This window comes from Falco rusticolus, chromosome 1 (genome assembly GCF_015220075.1).
Source record: "Falco rusticolus isolate bFalRus1 chromosome 1, bFalRus1.pri, whole genome shotgun sequence".
In the NCBI taxonomy this organism is placed as follows: Eukaryota; Metazoa; Chordata; class Aves; order Falconiformes; family Falconidae; genus Falco; species Falco rusticolus.
In genome coordinates, this window is record NC_051187.1 from 58,521,957 (window position 1) to 58,543,956 (window position 22,000).

Consider the following 22,000-nt stretch of genomic DNA (forward strand, 5'->3'; position numbering starts at 1 on the left):
TACCACTGCTAGTATGAAAAATCAAGTGACAGGCATCAGCAGCAATGCCTCTCAGAGGTGCTTACCTGCAATATAAGCCAAGCGCCTTCTACACGGACAATAGGTATAAGAAGAGTAAGGCACAAAGTTAAGTGTGCAACTAGAAGCAAATAAAAAGTTTAGCCTTGAGACCTGCTGCCACTTACAGAGCTGGCGCACATTTCCCAGCATTGCTGGTGGCAGTTGTTATGACCTGAGCAAACTCAATTCAGAAACCAAACACAGAGTCAAGATGTTATATTTACATCAGAAGAGGAAGATCTCACACTGAAGTGAATTTCAGTCAACAAAAGAAATAGGATCAGATCAAACCACACTCTGTACTTACTCCTTGCAGAATAACAGCACTGAATTAGACCCAACAGACACAACAAAACTCACTCAAGGCTCACACGCAGCAGTGATGCTCCACTAACTGGAGTGTGTTAGCACCAAGCAAAGACATTAAACTTTGATCTAGTTCAGAATCTTCAGCAACAAACCTTTAAACAATTGAGAGTTTTTGCTGGCGCTAAAAAGCGTACTGTTTGCTTTAAGTTGGAAATGTTTTTAAATAATTTTCCAGACTAGATTTCAGGAGTTTATTTGGAACACATGCTTCAGCTTAGGGATCAATCAATTCCTACATGGAATACGAACTCAAATCTTCATAAGATGACATCAATTCCTGGAGTAAGGAAAAAAAAATACAAGGTAATGGTAGTCTAAAAAAAATAGCACTAGTGGTTGAATAAAAATATTGTGATCTTTATCAGTGGTGGTTAAGACTTCTTATAGCTTTCAGAGAAAGAAGGAGGAAAAAAAAAAAAATCACACAGAACAGCGGTCTAGTTTTAATTCTAAGACCTTTACAGCAAAGGATGACAATCATGTTAACAACCATTTCTAGGAAAACAGAAAGTGCAAAGGGAACCTTGATACTTTGGGGTAATTTAAAGAAGAGGTGTCACTGCACTGGTTCCACCTTCACTCAATATCCAGAAGATGCAGAGCAGCCTACTGAAAACGTAAGAATATGTGTATCCCAGGACAAGTCCTATATAAGAACTTAAGCCAATACCCTCACCAATCTCACAGATTTTAGTATGGTTTGGCTCATACTCAAAAAATTGCAGAGTTGTGAATAATGACCTATCATAATCTATAAAAAATATCATTTTCTTGGACAACTCCAGGTTTTTGTGTCAATGTTCACCTGTCTACTTTGACAAGAGCAACAGTTACACAAGATGAAGCTGAGTATTACAACTTAGGCCAGAACCAGTTTCCAAAAGGGGAGGTCCCGCTCTCTTGCCCTCCCTTGTCTCCACTCCACTCCATCCTACCTCTATTATTCCACTGCCTCTTGTGCCTGTTAGCCAATTCAGTTTGCTAATTTTTTTTCCCAAGTTTTTTCTTTTTCTCTTTTTCCCTTTTGTGTGTGGAAGGAGGCTGTATTAAGTTCACTGATTTATCAAGTTGAATCAGCTCAAGGTTGGACTAGGCAAGCACTACAGCTGTGCAAGGCAAGAGAAGGAAAGCAAGGCTGGAAACAGAACAGTTGTCTTTTGGCAGCAATTAAGTACACCCCCATCTTAGAAAATAAGCACCGTAGTCCAAATTAAGATTTCAGCAACTTCATCATTTACTTCTCATTGATGCAGTCTTTGACTTGCAGTTACTGTCCCCACATCTAGCTTGCTATTCACCCAAACGCTAGTTTTTCACACATCATTTGGTCTTTAACATGTGATTAAATGCAAAAGTTAAGGTTATATAATAATGAAAATTAAAAACATCTTTTGACCTGACAAAGTCTTTACAGTAATTTACACTTCCAAAATGGCATATTATTTTACACACAAAAGTAATGCTTTTCCATTTTTTTGATACATTACTCTGGTTTTTTTACTAGGACTCTCTCACTTGACAGCACAAGACATTCATTAGTATTTAGCTCTCAAATAAATCTTAGCTTAAAAATGAAAAGTGACACCTGAAAACTTTCTGTACACTCCCACCCCATGACTGCTGATGAGATGAGAGAATCTTGAAGGAATTATACCATTTCAGCTTTTACTCTAAAACCTAGCAGAGTTTTGAAGAGACATGTTTGCATAGTTCTAGAATGGGTAGTATTGCTTAGTTCAATACCTATAGTCCATCTCACTCCCTACCATAAGCGCTCTAACATCTTCAATAACCTATTAATACTTTACTGCCTTCCTACTTTTCTGTATTCTACCACCACCCTTCTTCCTCCTGAAAAAAAGGAAACTGGGCATTAGGACTACATTTGTTTAAAAAGAACGATGACTGGAAAATGTTGCCATGTAGCTAACTGAAAACACATTATTATCATGACCTTTTGCAAAAGGATATTAACAAGTTATCAGAAACAGAAAGACAGCCTACCAGATCATTTGAGCCTTGAAAGACAGGCTGGAGCTACATGACAAAAATAGGGAGAGAAAGGGCTCCATTCTTTTACCAAAGAAATACATGACAACAAGCTATTGTTTCAAACCAGTCTGGAATGGCTCTCAGCAATTTGTTCTCAACTACTGCTTTAACTTTTATGCATGTTCATTAACACTAATGGAAACAAATTTTACTTTGGGTAGTAAATTTCTCTAATACTCTTTGAAGATCCTTTGTACCACAACACAACAGTGCTCTAAACTGTTTACAAACTAACAACACATTTTGTGATATTTATCTTTTATTTTAAGTTTTAACCAGAAAAAGAAAAAAACCTTCAAAGGAAATACATTAAAGCTTCCAGGAACATTGAAAGACAGAGCAAAAATCTCCTCACAGTTATGAAACAAAGCTGTCTTCCAGAATTTACTTACCCCCTCTTTTTACAATCAAAACAATTCAGTGAAAAAAACACAGAGCTGATCTCAAAAATAACTCCCTGTATGCACTGCCTCAACATGCAATTGGTGTCCAAAGGCATAGGTTTATGTTGAAATGTTTAACCCAAGGAGACAAGTACATTCCAAAGAGAAGAGACCTTTATACAAAGGATTCAGAAATACAGACTTAAAAAAAAAAAGTTAGGTTTCATTTGTTAATAGCTAAAAAGGACAGCAAGAACAGCCAGAACTGATTAAAACACCAAAAAAAAAACCCCATGCCATACACTCCAAAACTCAACTGGAATTAAGCTGTGCACAGTGCCAAAAAACAATGCTCCCAGAGCACTGAACAAAATACGTTCTCAGGTTACTATCCATCCCAAAGCAATTTCTTGCTAAAAATCATAATAAAATTGCATAGATTCCACACACATTCAACTTTGCATGAAAAAAAATCAGCTGCGAAGTGCCTTTTCAGAAAAGTAACTACAACAAAAGCATCCTCAGAAAGCTGTGACTGTACCTGTTAACCAGACTGTGCATCCACGAAAACCACTTCTTGTTCCTACCACTTGGCCTCTCTTATTCCTGCTGACATGATGAGCTTGGTAGGTAACATTGGTTGCCCTTTGCATTCCCTGTAAAAAAAGTTGATTAGGTTTTTAACTTCTGAAAGGGTGAGCTGGCAAAGCATACTAAAACTTATTCACAGGCACAAAGAAAGACTTGGAGACACACCAGTGGAAGTAAAATCAATACCCAATCCATCAGCTGCAGCATAGCTCAAAGGATACAATGGAAATTAGAAAAGCCACCCATAGCAAATAGCATCCCTTCTGCTCCTTCTGTGAAACTTGGGATTGCCAGATTAGTCAACTACTACTTTCAAATACGAGTCCTTTAAGAAAAATCAACTATAAAAATAGAGATGAACTGCTAGACTTGACTTGTAATTACGTCATTTAAATTAAGAAAATCAAATGAATTCTCTCTCACTCTGAGCTAAAGGTTTCCATCATAAAACAGTCAACCACTGGCTCATTTATAACTCTGAAGAGGCCTTTTCATTGCACATCTAGTCCAACTTTCACTTCAGCAGACACACCTCCAAATCACTCTGCCTTTATCTGCGACATACTAAGTCTCCAGAATTGAGACAGTTATCATATATTCTGAGCATTTAAAGAAAGTACTATTTCTAAGCAACTTACTAAAGAATTTACTGGAAAAGATGGGATTTTTCCAATATAATTTTAATTAAAACAAAGCTTTTAACAAAATTAAAAAATTTTAACATTAAATTTTAAAATAAATTTAAAATTAAAAAATAAAAAACCCAAAATTAAAACAAAGATTACAGACTTTATTACAGCTATTTATTCATCATAAGCTGCTGTACAAGTATCTTAAAATTACACTGCTGTCAAACACATTTCACAAGCTGAGGGAACCCACAGGAAGATCAGCCTCAGCATTCCCTTAAGCTTTAATGGTTTCTAGTTATATGAACTTTGATTATAAAAGATCAAGACCTTAGATAACCAGACCAAGTACGAACAATCAAACAGACAAGAAGGCTTTAAACAAAATAAAAAAGGGGGCAGTGGGAAGGATTAGTGGTATATGTAATGCTTTTTTGACTTCTCTTGCTTACAAACATACTGCAAGATACTTACACTATCTTCATCACTGTATCAGTGCTAGCTGGAAAGAACTTATTTAATAAAAAAGAAAAAGGCAGGATATAAACCTATGGAGTACTGGCAGCGAGCTGTTTGTAGTTTTACAGAGAAACAGCACAAAGTAGGGTTAACAGAAAAATGACAACTAATTGTGGCTTCAAGAACTGCTACTACACCATTCTTCTAGAGAAATAGATTTCAAAAGTTATCTATAACTTAATTGGAAGTTATGACTTTCTGTGATTGTATGTCCCTGCTTCTATACACAGCTGGACTCATAGTTAATACAAACAGAAACTCAAGGTGGGAACAGATGTTCAAGTTTTTAAATAAAACAACTCCGTAAATCAGTGGTTACAGTCCAGCATCTAAAATTAGATGAAGACTGAATACCAACTCATTAGAAACCACCACCTGCAAACAGGTTAAAACACATAAAATGAAGTTATACTTGCTAATCATTTTACCTTCAAATAATTTATGTCCTAAAACAAAGTTGTTCTGCACATGAAGTCATTGCAATACAGCTAACTAAAACCAGAAGTCAAAAAAATCAGGCATTTTTCTTATAGTAGAAACAACTATACACGACATAAAAAGAGCTCTCAGTGAGCAAATGCAGAAATGGTGGAATTAACAACAAAAAAAATTTCAGTACTTAGTTTGAATTGCTGTGTATGTTCATTACCCATAGCGTATCTTTCTTTTAATTGAGACCAGTACTTTAACAGCAACATCCTTTCTCATTAATTCCAGTTGTACTGTATTGTACCAGACACTGGATAAACAGAAGACAGTCTCAAAGAACAGCTCCCATGCCACTGTCTCAGTAAGGTCTTTTACATTAAAACATAAAAACACAAATGCTTTGCTTCTGACTCCTGGCAACGAGTCTCTTATCAGACTCAAATACTTCGGAGATCAATATACATTGGTCTCCTCCAAGACTTCTTCCAGTCCATATTCAGTAAATTGCATCAGTTTTCTTTGTTTTCCAGAACTAGTAAAGCAGCAATGAAACTGATCAGGGTATTGCACTAAGCTCACAAAACACATGTAATCCTGAGGCAAGCAGGATTCTTAAAATGATGAAAAAGACACAACCTTAAAAAAGAAAAAACAAAAAAAGTATCAATTAACAAATTAGCAGAGATGATGAACCACAGCAACAAGGCCAACATAGCTAGAGTACAAGGCACACAAGTGCAACAGCGCAGCCAGCAAGCTCAGCGATAGGACAATAACACAACTGTACTTCAGACACAGGCATCTAAGACTAAAGGTTAAACTGCCCAAACAGTCTCCATGCATTCAAAAACACACCCATCCCCAGCAGCCCCACCTTTTGTTCATGTGCACATGCACACAAACAAGACAGCTCCGTACTATTCCTGGGCAAAGTAACACCAAAATCTTTCTTATCTTCCAATAGAAAACAGCTTTTTATAGATACGTTCTAAAGATGTAGTAATTTAGCAAGTGATTCTCTCTTGCGGAAAAAAAAACAAACCGAGAAAACTAGTAACGTTTCCTAATCATGTCCACTTTGCTACTAGATGATTCACTACCACCACTGAGCAACAAAGGCTGAACACCAGATCCTCAATAGGTTAAGTTTTTAATTACTATCTCTGACATACATTCACTACAAATATTGATGTGGCACAGAAAAATACTCAGGAGCAGAAATCAGTGGCTCACACTTGTGCTCTTAAATTATTCAGCAAGTCTTCAAACTCCTGTACATAAAATTTGATGACTATCAGCTGATGAAATTAAATGGCCATCCAAAATGACAGAAGAAATAAAGACCAACCATTTCCTTTTACACTACATCAAAGTATCACTCATTTTTGAGATCCATATCATCAATGAAACATTAAAATTAGTAACAGAAAAACTCAATGTGATGAGCAAGTACTCTTTAAAAAAAGCTATTTTAAACTTCTTAGCCTAATTACAATCACTATAATAGTCACTACTGAAAGGGCACCTAGATTTTTGTGAAGGGGCTGACAAAAAAAGGGCATTCATCTCAAAGGTCTATGTATCTGCTTTTTTTTTACAACCATTTGAAATTTCCTACTTGTCCACAAAAATATTTCTTCCACGCTGTGTTACACATTAAGTTCTTCCACACTACTTATACAAATACTGCATTTTAATATTTTCCCTACTACTCACCATGTTAAATAGAAACAATGCTTCAGTCCACTGTTTCATTTTAACAGTAATGTCAGCTGAGAAGACCCATATATCCTTCCTTTCTTCTCCCCCACTATGCTAGTTTGTTTCTCACATGAAATCTGAAGTGCTAATAACTTTGTACTGAAAATAAAAAAAATAAAACATGGAGTATTAAAATAACAAGTCTTTTACAGCTGTGCACTGAAGAGCTGTAATGATAAAGAGAGCAAGGAAGGATGCCTCTGCAGCACGCTTTTTTTGGCAAAAAGGTAACCTTTTAGCTTTGCAGATAGTTGACCACGGAAATAAATACAGACCTCTGAGAAGTATGGGAACAAAAAGGAAATACTCTTGTCAATTTCTCTACATAAACATTTGCCAAGATAGAGTTGACCCATTTTTTTCTTATTTTATTCTTGATGTTTTGCCCAGTTGCAACTATTTTTTTGCTAAACCCAAATCCGACCATCAGTGCCAAACACCTTTGATGTAAGAGCTCAGATTGCACATCCAGATGAAGAGCAAACCCAAGTTACAACACCAAGATCAAAAGGCAGCAGAAAGAAAAGATTATTGCTTAATGGTTTCATAGTTAACAGAGCACTGCACTGACATTAACTTAATTTATCCTTCATTACTTTGGAGCAACAATGAAACATTGTGCTTCTATAGTCACTTTACATCAAATTTTAACTTTTCACAAAGCAAGAGCTCTGGGGTAGGAAGTAAAGCTTTCAATGGCAAGCAGAGACTCCCCAAGCTACAGCACCAACCTGATACAGCTTTGAGGTTGGAAGCATCAGGAAAGAACTGTATAAAGAACAGGCACGGTTTCTACACAAACCATATATACTCAGGAAGCTGTGACTAATTCCATATTCTTCTGCTCTAAGATAAGATTGTTGATTTCCCAGGCTAACAACTTCCACAAGCTAACAATAGCAACATACCCTGCATCACCTCTAAAATGTAGTCTTATCTTTAATGCCTTTACCATTTCCCAGTTATCTCCGATATTTTCTAGGCAATCTGCTAACTTGCCCACCACGTGCCTCCTGTAAGCCAGGGACACCCCAATAACAATATATCTTTACAGCACTCATAACTCAACCAAATAATAGGTTTCCTTTCCCCCCTCCAAACTGCTCTCCCTAATAACCAAACAGCAGCTCAAGCAGACTGAACGTTGCCAGTTTTCTTCATCTATATACAAACACAAGCAAGGAGAACAGACATAGCTCCAACCTAAAAATCTTGACTACCACAGCTCCAACCTAAAAATCTTGACTACCACAGATGCTAAAACAAGGGCACTTCACCTGAGAGTCTGTTTGTTCAAGTATTTGGATAAAGTTTCAGGAACCATTCACCAAAAGATCTGCATTGGCATGACTTCCAATAGCTACTTTCTCAAATTCTGGTGTGAAAGTTGTGCTTTGATTTGGACAGCCATGCTGGGGAAAGAAGGACAAGTCCAGAAGTGATATCTGAACAATAAGGTGTTTTACAGTGATCTAAAACCTAACAACTCACCAAACCATATTCTGCCATAGCCTACAGCATTACATTTTCTCCCACTTGCAACAAAAATTCTTACTGTTATCCTCACCACTGACCTCTGGAATGCAGTTTGCAAAAGTGATACTGATACAGTAAGACACCTAAACACCTCTGCACGTAGCACCACCCACTCTGCCAAATGCATGCTCTCCTGCCACTTACACAAACTAGTTCATCTTTGCCAAACGTTCTAATGCTGACACAGTTTCAAAAATCACAGCAGCAGAAAGCAGCCAGAATCTTCTACAGCACCGTGGATACAAGCAACTCTGTGATTAACCATACTACAAGTATATCTTCACTCGCCACCCGCTGCAGTAACAGCATGAGCAAAAGCAGAGACAGCTTATTCACCAGTGCTGGAGCAGAGTCGTTAGCTGGCATCAGAGGGAATGGACAAAAACAAAGCCAGAAATGCCTGTGTTGAATATGCTCTCTGAAACAAGAGCTGGAGCAAGATCTTATTAGGAGTCACCTGCAAAACGATGCAACAGCACGGCCATGGTAGGAATTTGAGCTACACTGAAGAAAGTATTCCAAAAGTCTTCCTATGAAGCTAGCGTAATAACAGTACTTGTGGCTATGTTGTCTGCTGCTCTGTAACCTAGCGTTTGCTATGGTCAAGAGGTGGGCTTGATGAGGGGGTTTCCACAGACAGAGGTGTATTTTGAATAGCATTGGATTCCCAGGGAAAGTTTTGAAGACAAGGCTCTACCTACTCTCCCAGGGGCTGCCAATTCCATTGGGGCATAATAGGTTGCTTTGACTTTGCTCTCAGCTAAACAGATGCAGAGTCAGAAGTGCCAGAATATTTGTCTGTGGAGCATGTGAATCAGCAGCACTCTTTTTCCTGGTGAAGCTTATTGTGTTATAAAGACCATTTCAGCTGAGGTCTTCCGAAGAAAAAGAGAGAAGCAGAAGACTTCCTCTGCTTGCCACATAACACTGAGGGGGTTGCTAACCTCAGCTGAACTCAGCAAACAGTTAATGTCAGTTAACTTTTTTTTTTAAATAAGTTATTTCCCTGGTTAGGACAAATTCATCTTGGCTTGGCTTCTGACAAATGATAAAAGTAATTTTTAAATACACTTTGTTACCCCCAGCCCAACATGATCTATTTCCCACCTTCCTAACATCTGATTTTGTCTTTTCCTCATGGAAATTGAATGTAATTTACCAATTACTCTTACATAAACAAGTCTGAACTTGTACACAGTGGAAGAGACTTGGACAGGCACATCTACTGAATGCTTTTGAGTACAATACCATCTTCCCTGGTTTTCAGGCAACTTTAAGCCTCTTTTCTTCTTCTGTAATAGATCTGTCATTTAAATAGAAAAGTTGTGGCCTGTACTACTCACAGCTAGACTTCAAAGACTGTTCTACACTATTACTTGCATATCAAATGTTTTCTGGATCTTATCTCTCATCTCCTTCAGCTTAGCATTGCTTGAAAGAAATCATACCTTTTTTTTTCCCCACTCATCTTGCATCATCAAAATTATGAAATGTTCTCAATGGCCTGCAGTGTATCTTCTAAATAGCTGCATTTTGGTCTTTGCTGTAAAATACCTTCCCCCATCTTTATGAACAAGAATGAAGGCTTTGGCTAGATTTTTTCCAAGCTCAGTCTCGCCAGTTTTCCACATAACACCCGCCACACAAAGAACCTCAGTCTCTGGCCAGCCCAGGTTTATGAAAGGCCACATTGTACATCGCATTCGTAACTCTTCCTTCCTCCAGAACGCTGGAGGCTGCGGGCTCACGGCGGAAGGGGCAGGGATGAACCCCCCGACCGCCGGTCCCCTCCGGAGGGGCTCCCCGCCCTTCCCCACCGCCAGCCCCCGCCTGCCCGCGGACAGCGGCGGAGACCCAGCCCGCCGGCCCGGGGCGCACCCCCCGCTCCCCAGGGCCGCCCCCGCCAGGCTCCGTGGCGGCGTTCCCCTCGGGGAGCTCGCGCGACCGTTCCGTTAACGGTCCCGGCTCGGGGCGTCCCCGGCGCGCCGCAGGGAGCGGTGCGGGGAGCCCCGTCCCAGCCCCCGTGGCCGCCCGCTGCCACATCACCGCGGCGCCGGCCGCTTCTTCCTTCCCTCGGCCGCCCGCCGCCCCGCCCCGCTCCGCTCCCCCGCATGCCCACCCGCCCACAGGCGCCCCGCCGCCCGCCCGCTCACCCAGCTCGGCACCCTGTTGCTCAGCTTGACTTTCTTGCACTGGCTCTCGGGCAGCTCCATGGCCGCGGGGGCAGCGGAGGGAGGGGAGAAGCGGACGCGCCTTTCCCGCGGATGCTTGCCGCGATGCTGCCGCTGCCGCCGGGGAGCGGTGCCGTGTGCGCGCCCCCGCCCGCGGCTCGGCCAAAGGTGGTGCAGGGAGGAGCCGCGGCCCGGCGGGCGGAGAAGGGGAGGGGGCGGGGAGCGGGCGGGAGCCCGGCCACGCGCGTGCGCTGCGCCGTGACGCGCGCCAGGGTGGGCGGTGGGGCGGGAGGTGGCCACTTCCGCAGCGGCAGCCCGCCCCTGCTGCCCCCGCCGCGGCCCCGCCCCCGCCGCGGCCCCGCCCCGCCCCGCCCCGCCGGCGCAGCCCGCCTGGGGCCCGCGGCGTTACACCCGGGCGGCGTTAGGGAGGCAGCGGCTCGTGTGCGTGATGCTCCTCCGGGTTGCAGAGCCGGCCCGACGCGTGTGGCACTGAGGACGAACGCAGCAGCGAGAGACCGTTTGCCTGCTCCTGCTGCCGGCATTGCTCCGCTGGCGCCCGCAGCCCAGGAGCTCCCACCTCCTCCCGGTACCGCACAGCGGCGGGGCGGAGGCTGTTACGCCCCTCAAGAAGAGTTGGGGAGGGGGCTCGAAATGACTGTCTCATTTTTCTGTGACAGGGCAAGCCAAAGACACCGCCAAAGCGGAGCGCTCCCCCGGGGCTTTGCTGCAAAGCTTTGGCCTGGAAGTAGTGAAACTCGAGCAGCAGCAGAGTGGGCACCGGTAGCAATGTAGACATGAGTGGCTGGGAAGGCAAGGGTTGTTTCAGTTAAATCTGCCACTTTACAAGGATTTCCCCAACAAACAACTCTAATCCTGCCCATGGAATCCCAGGAAATGTCTCTTACTGTGAATTCAGAACCAGCAGTTCTTGCATTCCTGCTTCCAGAAAGGAACTGCTTTAGCCCTCAGGTGCTAATCTTCAGGTATAGGTGATGCCGTACGAACAGGAGTTACATTTGCTGTATAAATATTAGTCCATCTACATTAGTTCAAGAAAGGAATTGCCTTAGCACTTAACTGCTAATCTTAAGGTGGACATGGTGCTGTACAAATGTGAGTTGCATTTACTGTAAAAATATTCGTCTATTTACAATCTGCCTGTACATCGATTGTTCTCTGACAGTTTAAACAGGAAATAAAAAGGCCCTCTGTGGATGTATGTTTGCTCCTGCTATATCATAAAGACATCCTTCCAAAGATACAAAGGTGTTGGTTTTAAAGCATATTTTGAAATTCAGATTAAAAGCTTAAAATCCTGCAAGGTAAAATAACCCGACTGAAATCAGAAAAATAATTAGCAATGCTCTCAAGCAATTTGCAGGTCAGACAACATTAATACAATGTAACTAAGAAATACAACAATTGCAGTTATTTATTTATGCTTGACTTGAATGAGAAGATTGTACTGCACGCTGGCCTGCAAATAACTGTTCAACAGATGGTCCCTGGCTGTATTCTGAGGGTGAAAACAGTGACAGAGTCAGGGCCTGGATTTTAATTAGCAAAATCTCTCACACAATGCTCTCCCAAGCACGGAAGGAGAACCAGCACGGCACTGTGGAAGAATGAGTTGAGGGTTTCCCCCTGCTGAATATTCAGTTATTACGGTTAACCGCACTTTGCACAACATTGGTTTATGTGGCTTAAGAATAATTCTAAATGTTAAATTCTACCGTTACTTTATTCTAACTGTATTGATATAAGTTGGTACTGTTCATTCCGCAGTCTAGGAGACAATATGGGAAGGTGGTAGATTGCAAGAGTTGTAAATTAAATCAAAAAACACAGGCAGCCCACTTAACTGTGCAAGTTACTTCTTACAGATATATTTGGCTCCCTTGGACTGGGAGCAAGACACATTGGATTTTATTAAATGATCTGCATAGGAGTTTTGCCTTGGTCAGCTGTTTGCCAGCAAGGAGTCCCATCCCATCATGGGATTTTTGTTGCCACCTAGTTTGTAAAGGAACTCTGTTGCATCTGATTTGAAGGTTGAGAAAACGAGGCTTTGAGCACACGTAAGTTTTAGGCAACAGTATTTAGTTTGGAAAATCACAAGAGAAGAAAATGCAGTTGTATTAATCAAAATGTTTGCACAATACTACCCAAACAGACTGAAGGCAGGGAGCTGTATGATTCCTTCCAGAAAATATTGCAAAAAACCTGATGAATGGACCATATACTAAAGAAATCTGAAGTATGACTGCAAATAAAGGTGCTGGTGGTCAGACAGATGACGTAATCTTAGAGGTAATAAGAAAAATATTTCTGAGTAGCAGTTCCTGAAACAGGTCGCCTTTTATGATTACACTACCATTCTAATGTACACACACATATGCATATATAGTATAGTAAAATATTAGCTATATAGTAAAGCCACATGCGTAGATGAGGTATATCAGACAATAACCAGCCTTTATGTATTTTACAGAGGCTAATGTCACAAGCATAGGTCGTACTTCATCAGTTCTTGTCAAAGCTGTTTCAGTGAAAATGTAAATAAACTTTTGGTGTACAAAAGTTTGACATGTAAGTCCATTCAGAGCTGCCCATGCATTTTCCCTCTCTAACATCTTAACCTCGTTAAACTATTAAAGAGGGAGATGAGAAGAGCTTTCTTTAAACATAGGAAGCAAATATATGTTAATTTATAAAAGATTTGGGAAAATGAATAGACTATGAATTCTTTGTAAGGTTATGTGTAAGTTCTGCATGGTATTAAGTTCCAATTCCACTTTCCTGAAATCTTTCATGATGGGGTAATTTTGATATCCAAGCCAGGTGTTTTCTGAACTTCAAAAGCAAATTTCTGTGGGAGCCCTTAGTGAAATTCAAATCAATAAACAATGTCTGATGAATTGCTGTTATTTCTTAATCTGCTTCCAACCTGAGTTAAAAACTGTTCTTATGACAGCAGGTGTTCTTGCAACCCTTCAGTATGGAGCTAATGTGTTCTATGCCTATGCCCTTACTAAATGTTAAAGTCCAATACGAGAATGATGGCAGAATTGATATTATGAACTAAATCTTTGGCTATTCTGAGCCCCCAGAAAGAAGGCCCACTCTAAATCTGGATGAAACACCAGGATATAGTATTCTTGAGTTGATTGTGATACTGAATATTTCTATCAAAGAGCTACTGTGTAAAATAACTATAATAAATCTGGATTTAATGTTCTTTAAGGAGCAATAAAAAAAACCCATCCACTACTGTTGTGCTTAATTTCAAAAAGGGAAATTACATAAAAATGGAGGTACTTGTTAAAAAGGAATTACTAGAATCTTTGTAGGCAGCGTGGGAACTAGTTAAAGAAACTATGTTGGATTCAGATGTGAACGTAGGGGAAAATAGGCTTTGAGCACAGGTAAAGTTTTAGACAAAGCAGCCTACACCCAGTCCAGAGCCAGTTCTACATATGGACATGCTGAACAGACCAACTCAGGGAAATCCTTTCCATTCTACATAGGGATAATGCCATAGAAAATAATTCAATACTGAGTTAGCTTCTGCACAGCCAGTTGTACTGTGTAATACCAATCAATCCCAAACATATAGTAAGAGTCCCAATGTGCAGAACATTATCAGAGAGATACATGGTACCATAGAGTTTCAATCCCCAGTAAAATCTAAGCTACTAAGCACATTAGGAAAAAGATGAGAAGATTTCATCTTAGGATATATTTCAAAGAAATGTACGAATTTGAAGTCGAAAAATCAGCTTTTTAAAGAAAAAATGTTTACTTAACCATAATATTAAAAGACTATGATGTCTGATATTTGCTTTTTAATAGTGTTTCACCAGACAATCTGTCCCAAGATGTCAATTGAAACAACAGAGAGCTACATCAAGCTTTAGGATCTTCAAAAATTGACAAGATTATTTTGAGTATCTTCCAAACATCAGTTATAACATAAAAGGAATGTCTGAATTAGACTTGACTACAAACTAGATACAAAGTATTCTGTTGTTAAAGACTGACCATCTGCTTGTATATGACTGATATACAAACCTAGAAACGCTTTACCTATAAATATTATCTTTAAGATGCATATTCTTATATTTCTAGGAAGAAAAACAGTATTAATGAAGTATTCTCTAGAATCCACCTACTGTAGTCACTTTCAATACAATGAGAAATTGGGATGGAAATTCCTTTAATATTGGAATTGCTCCTCTGGTAAGCGTTCTGATTAAATTCTGATAGCATGTCATGGTCATGTAAAGATACACCTATTCAGTATTTTTTTTTCCCTTAAAAACTCAGGTAGTAATGCAGGCCATCTGCAGTTTTGCTTTTTTGGGGTTTTTTTGTGGGTTTTTTTGTTTGAGAAAGATATCATTTTCAATGACAGGGATACAGACTGGTGGAGCCACTCTCTACCATCACTGAGACAGATGGACAGATGCCCCAGATGGACACATCACAAGAACCAGAGGCTCCCCTATCTATTTGCCACCAGGCAGACGGAGGGGTCCTAAGTGACGGGGAGGAATGGAAAGAAGTCCCTGCTCAGGGCAGCAGGTGAATCACCTCCCAACCTACTTCACCTTCCCAGGTACCCCTACACAATAAGCATGCAGCTCTGGAACCTGAAGGCCAGGAAAATGATGATGTGGATGAAAGCCCATCCAGGTTGTAAGAGTCCCCTGGGGAGAGTCAGACAACCCCATGAACCATGACCAGCTCTGCTGGGAAGAAAAGAAAGGTGGTTGTCATCAGTGACTCCACTCTGACAGGAATGAAGGGCCCGATATGCCAACCAGACCCAACCCATAGGGAGGCCTGTTGCCTCCCTGGGGCCCAGGTCAGGGATGTTACTAGAAAACTCCCTTGTCTGGTATGGCACTCTGGTTGTCTTCCAAGCGGAGAATGACGAAGTCCAAATGACAAGAAGTCCGAGGATAATTGGGAGACCTCAGGGCCTTGGGGCAAGTGGCTGAGGGATCAGGAGCAGAAGTAGTGTTTTCTTCTATCCTGCCAGTTGCAGGGAATGATGGGGCATGTAATTGGAAGATGATACAGATGAATACATGGCTCTTGGCCTGGTGTCAATGGGTAAATTTCTTTTTTTTTTCATCATGGGTCAGTTTACATGGCACCAGGCCTGCTGGCAGCAACGGGGTTCACCTGTTTCAAAGTGGAAAAAGTATTCTAGGTCAGGATTTAGCAGGGCTCATTGACAGAGCTTTAAACTACATTCAAAGGGGAAAAGGAATAAAACCAAGCTTGTTAAAGATGAGCCTGGGGGCAACATGCCAGGATTTGAGCTGAGATCGATAGCACAGCTGAAGTGCATCTATGCCAGTGCCTGAAGCATGGGCAACAAATGGGAGGAGCTGGAAGCCATCGTGCAGCAGGAAGACTATGACATAAGTGCCATCATAGAAGCATGGTGGGAGAACTTGGACAACTGGAGTGCTGCAATGGGTGGCTACAAACTCTTCAGAAGGGATAGGCAAGGAAGGAGAGGCGGTGGGGTAGCTCTGTATGTCAGGGAGTGTTTCGACTGCCTAGAGCTGGATGATGGTGACAGTAGGGCTGAGTGTTTATGGGTGAGAATCAGGGGAAGGACCAACAAGGCAGATATCCTGGTGGGAGTGTGTTATAGACCACCCAGCCAGGATGAAGAGGCAGGTGAAACATTCTACAAGCAGACGTGAGAAGTTGCAAGGGCAGGGGGGTGTTGACCTGCTTGAGGGCAGGAAAGCTCTGCAGAGAGGTCTGCACAGGTTGGACCGATGGGCTGAGGCCAATGAGTTTCAACCAGGAGAAGTGCTGAGTCCTGCACTTGGGTCACAACCACCCCACACAACGCTACAGGCTTGGGGCAGAGCGGCTGGAAAGCTGCCTGGGGGAAAAAACAGCCGGCTGAACATGAGCCAGCAGTGTGCCCAGGTGGCCAAGGAGGCCAATAGCATCCTGGCTTGTATCCAAAACAGGGTGGCCAGCAGGAACAGGAGAAGTGATTGTCCCCCTGTACTCAGCACTGGTGAGGCTGCACCTTGAATCCTGTGTTCAGTTTTGGGCCCCTCGCTGCAAGAGGGACGTAGAGGTGCTGGAGTGTGTCCAGAGAAGGGCGATGCAGCTGGTGAAGAGTCTTGAGAACAAGTCTTATGAGGAGCAGCTGAGGGAACTGGGGTTGCTTAGCCTGGAGAAGAGGAGACTCAGGGGAGGCCTTATTGCTCTCTCTAGTTATCTGAAAAGAGGTTGTAGGCAGGTGGAGGCTGGCCTCTTCTCCCAGATAACGAGTGACAGGACAAGAGGAAACAGCCTCAAGTTATGCCAGGGGAGATTTAGATTGGATATTAGGAAAAATTTCTTCCTAGAAGGGGTGGTTGAGCATTGGAACAGGCTGCACAGGGAGGCGGTGGAATCACCATTCCTGAAGGTGTTTAAAAAAATGTGTAGATGCGTTGCTCAGGGACATGTTTTAGTGATGGACTTGGTAGCTCTGGGTTAACAGTTGGACTTGATGATCTTAAAGGTCTCTTCCAACTCTATGACTCCATGATTCTATGGGTGTAGATTCTGATGCTGCATACAGAAGTCTCATCAGTTTTGTCAGGATTGTTTCCAGACTTTTTCTCACATAAATCATTCTTCTTTTGACACCATTCTGGTAGGTGAGAACTTCAGGATGCCTTTTAAACAGATTAAGCATTTTGTTCAAGCTCTTCTCAAGTATTTTTCAGCACTATAAGTAGGACCATGAAGCAATCCTTAATGGTTCTTAACCATAAATTCCTTATTCAGTGGTCTCCCATCAGAGATGCTATTTTTATTCTGCCACTAGGTTCAGGCAGTGGAAAAGATGACCGCCAAAAGCTACCTGAGATTAACAACATTAATGTGTGGATACTTCACCTGTAATGCAGCTTGGGTTGCAGACAACATACATCATCTACATACAAAATATGCAAATGCAGGAAGTTCTGTGTAACACCCATATTTAAGAAAGGTGGAGATATTTCTGGGAACCCATTCTCTGTCTTTTGCAAAAGCTTTCAAGGAATTCTTTAATATTTGGACTGATATGTATGTCCAGCATAACAATCTGGCCCAGCTGTTTAAAGAAGCCACAGAAAGGTCAGCAGAAATGCTAATAAAAACCCTGGGTGATGAGAACACCGTTTGTTTTCTGACATACTGCTGAATGTTCAGCTCAGATTTCATGTCCCACAATACTGAGGATTAGAGCTCTGTTCCCAATTATGCTGTGTTACATCTGCTGAATTTGCTCTTTAGACAGATAAACTTGCTCCATGTGCCATCAGTGTGCAGAATGAAGTGGTCTGGTTTGGCCAGCACTAAGAGGTGATGGTTGGTGGTCACTTCCAGGTAGTACAATAGCGTTATGAGAAGCTGAACAGATGTCATACAAGGTAACAGGATACACAGCCGCGCTGTGTTGGCCATGGAAGGCTGCCTCTGACCAAATTCAAGAAAGGTAGATAAAAGGAGGTACTGACTAGCAGAAAGAGACAGCAAGGTAGTACAGGTACTAGAACTCTGGCTTAAAAGTGCAGAGTTCAGAGAGTTCTCACTTTGTAAAGTGAAATAAAACACTATTTTAACAGCGACGGGGGTAGAGAAAAAGTGCATAGCACACAGTTTTGAAAAGTTGATCTTTATGCTCCATATTTTGCAAAAAATGCACATCTCTGGAATGTTCCAAGCTGGCATCTCAACTGCTGTAAAAGCTGTGATGACCACTAGAGGTCATTCAAAGAATAAGAAATAATTCAGGCTTTCAGTTCAGTAATTTTGTGATTTGGCATTTATTTGTTCTATTTCGTTCTTGGTCATTAACAACATAAAGAGTTAACTTTATAAGAGAGCCAAGTACTAGATTTCTGAAGATAACTGACTGTCTATAGGTACACAGTGACTGTAGGTAGCCCTAGGTGACTACTGACATTTTCAGGAGCGCTAGTTAAGTTGACTGGGAACTAGAGAGACACCTAGAAACCTGACTACTTTGCTGCATGCTTCTCTGTGTCTTTAGGTAATTAACACCCTTCAAAAATCTGGTCCTAATTCCAGTGTTCAAAATTTCAGAAATACTTATCTATATGAGAGATATCTATTTTCCATATAACTTTGTCTATTTTAAATTTAGGTACTATATAATTTCACCCTGTCTTTGGCAGATACAAGGAAGAACAGTTGTATTGTTTATTTCAACATCAGGAGCAAAACCAAGAAACTCCAGACAGAGGGACCTTGAGTGAAGCAAAACTAAAGACAGGGTAATTTTAAAGGTGTTTTCTCTATTCCTATTAAAGTCTTTGTTCAACATTTGAAGAAAACTAACTTTTTTCTCTTTTTCCACATCTCTGGATGTGACATTACATGGGGAAAATATCTTGTGGCAAACCTGTAAATAAGCCAAATCTGGTGGGATGTCAGGATAAGGAATAAGGGATAAGGAATGGGAAGAAGACGGGTATCAGGCAGGAAGATAGGATGGTGCTTAGAGAAGAAAACTGGGAGAAGGACGAGCAGTTACAGCTCCTGTCAGGTGAGCAAAAGATGAAGCAGAGATATGCAACAGTTCTTACCCTAAAGCCAAAGAAGGACCGTCTCTTCTTAGCTATGATCATAGTAGGAGAGACAGGCTGAGAAAGAAAGCAAATGTGAACTAGTAGTTTGTTTTCTTAGGGATGAGGACACACAGAGAGGACTTTCACACTTGTCAACAGTCCCTGGACATAATGTCCTTAGGACTGTTTTTGCCAAATCACAGCTGTTGAAAAGGAAGTTCCTTCCAAGACTAAATGGTTTTCAACATTTTCAACATTTACAATAAAGTAAATATATTGTACATAAAGATTTGCAAAGTAATTTCTAATGTCACTGTGCTATTGAATTGCTTTCTCACCTGCTACAAGTATTTTACCACTGTCTGCTACTCACTACATACATCATTTAGCTTAATAATAGTTTTTGTTGTTAGAACATAAAAAAAATTTCTTTAATGAGGAAAGCTCTCAGAAATATTTGTAATACAATTTCTTCTTCAGTCATTTGATTTGTTGCAAATGGAAAGTGAGCCATTAGAGTGCTTTTCAATAATTTATTGCTTTCACCATGCAAATCCACCTCCTAAGAATAACACATTTAGGAGAAAAATATCTATCTCATCTTGAAAATAGTTTTGTACTGCTAAATAAAGGACTCCATCACAAGCATACCCACCTGTTGGAAACAACTGTAGCAAACTTACTATCTGTTTGCCAATGCAACCATGGCACATTTTGAGAACCTAACTGATGTTTACCCCCAGAATTATTTCTGCTAAAGAATTTTTTCAGAAAAGTTATTTTAGTTGTCTTTAGCAGTTTTGGCAAATACACATTAATTTCAAGACCTATTTCTTTCTAAACAGAAATAGCAAATTCCAAGGCAATTCATAAATAGAATGTTGCCCACAAGAACCTTAGAAGATGGAAGAAACATTCTGTATGGAGGTATTACAAGTGTTGTACACATGGATACTAAAAGATAGCTTAGTGAGTTGCCACAAAATCACTAAACTTTGAAAGGTAGCTTCATAAGAATCACCACTGAAAAAGTGCATAAAAGGTTTCCAGAAGAGTATGCTCTGCTTGTTAGAAACCAGGACAAGGATCATAAAAAGTATAATGGAAAGGAAAAAGTAATTTATAAGTTACACCTCCATTATTTGTTGTTCAGTATCAGACCCTTTGACGTAAGTTTTGGAGGACTACCCAGACTACTAAGGCCAGATAAATGCTAACCATCCTTGAAAAATGAGTACTTTAAGTATGTCTGCAAAATTACTACTTGACTTGCCATTCTGTGTTTCAATTTCCCATTCTGTAACATATGAATAGTCTTCTTACTGTAGGTATTTAATTTGAGGAAAATGCTTTGAAACCAAAGACTTCTTATATACCCTAAATATTACTATGTCATATACATTAAATACAGTTATTCTACCATGGTGGCATTTACTAGTATAGAATTATAAAATGTATTTTGGTGGAGAACACCTAAGGGCAAAAGCTAACAGAGACTCAAAACGCATTTCTAGTTCAGTTCATAAGGTGCTTAAATCCAGCAACTCAAGAACAGGAATAACCCCCTTTTAATCTAAAATATTTAATCAAACTTCAGACATTTCCCTAAAGGTTAAAAATATGGAAGTATTTGCCAGCTGTGCAAGTCTGAAGCAACTTTAACAGAAAGACTTTCTTCAAGACATCTCTAAGGAACTTAGGATTCATATTTTCCCAGAATAACTGCTTCAGTCCCCAGCGGGATGCATTACCAACCAGAGCTGTTGCAAGCTGTCTTGGTGCTACCTCACAACCAGAGCTGGTCACTTCCTGTGTCCCCTCTTCTGGTTAAAGGTGGCAGCAGCGGTTGGTTGGTTAGTTAACTAACAGCTAACTTAGTTCCCAAGGAGCACTTTCTCACCCCAGTGCCTTGGACAGATGCTTGTTCTCAGCCTGACTTTACTGTGGCTTTGGTCAGAGCGATTCAGAGAACAGTGTGTGAAACGTTTGTACTCAGATCTCTTACTAACTTAAGTTAGAACAGATGATTAGTGTACTTAATCAGATCAAAAGGAGCTGAAAGTTTCAGCCCTTTTTAAGAGGCTTTCAGCCCAGTAGCTAACAGGATCAATCTCTAAATGCTAGAGCAATGATTTATTTCCTTTTATTCTTTTTGATGTCTGAGAACAATACTCTTTGCTATGCTGGAAAACACAACAGCAAAACTGAAACAGGAGAAAAACAACAAAAAAAATGTCGTAAGCTTAACTTTTCTTTCCTGTGGGCACAGTCAGTTTTGGTCAGACTCATTTATCTAGTCATCTTGAGTCCTCTCTGTCTCCTCAAAATTCTCTCTTATGACTATAAACAATGTAATAAATGGAAGAGTTTTATAAATGTCTCTGCAACACAGACCTCTCAATTTGCAATCTCATTGGAGTAATCTTTTGAGTGACTAGAGGTCCCTAACCGTAGAGCTAAATGAAATCACAAGGGTCACCCCTGGAAAAAGGCCTGGAATTATTGTTACTCTCTGAAAAAGATTGCACTATCTCTTGGGAAAACTTTTCAGTGAGGAGACCAGGTGGGATTACAGCCAGAATCTGACATTCCATTCAGTGAGACAGCAGATAATGTTTCCAGGCTGCAGTAAAGCTTCAATTTTGAATTGGGGGAAGAAATCCTGAAAAACACAGCCCCAAGAATGATCTCTTGGAAGCATTCAGAACAGGACATACTGAAGCTGGAGAAGAATGAAAAGAGCTCCTTTCATCACCATGTGAAGAAAGGAGAGAGAAAAGGAAGCAAAGAAACTAGGAGAGAAGCTACGTATCTGGCAGGAAAGTTTTTCTGAAATGTCAGGCTGTAAAATATCTCACTAAGAATGAATTGTCCCCTCATGAGCACTGTAAGCA

General features: G+C 40.9%; 1 protein-coding gene across 3 annotated transcripts in view; it reads right to left on the reverse strand.

The window, feature by feature from the left end:
- Positions 1 to 19,172, reverse strand: part of PAPSS1 (3'-phosphoadenosine 5'-phosphosulfate synthase 1) — a 56,581-nt gene extending 37,409 nt beyond the window's left edge. The window contains exons 1-2 of one of the 3 annotated variants that reach the window (XM_037380743.1): positions 19,125 to 19,172; positions 3,406 to 3,520 (exon numbers count right to left, since the gene is read on the reverse strand). In XM_037380743.1, the coding sequence (XP_037236640.1) occupies positions 3,406 to 3,520; positions 19,125 to 19,166 (157 nt within the window). In that variant the 5' untranslated portion in view covers positions 19,167 to 19,172. Of the gene's footprint in view, positions 1 to 3,405; positions 3,521 to 6,748; positions 6,803 to 10,482; positions 10,710 to 19,124 lie in introns of those variants that run through there. The other 2 variants (XM_037380735.1, XM_037380749.1) reach the window with 2 other exon arrangements.
- Positions 19,173 to 22,000: the final 2,828 nt, after the last annotated feature.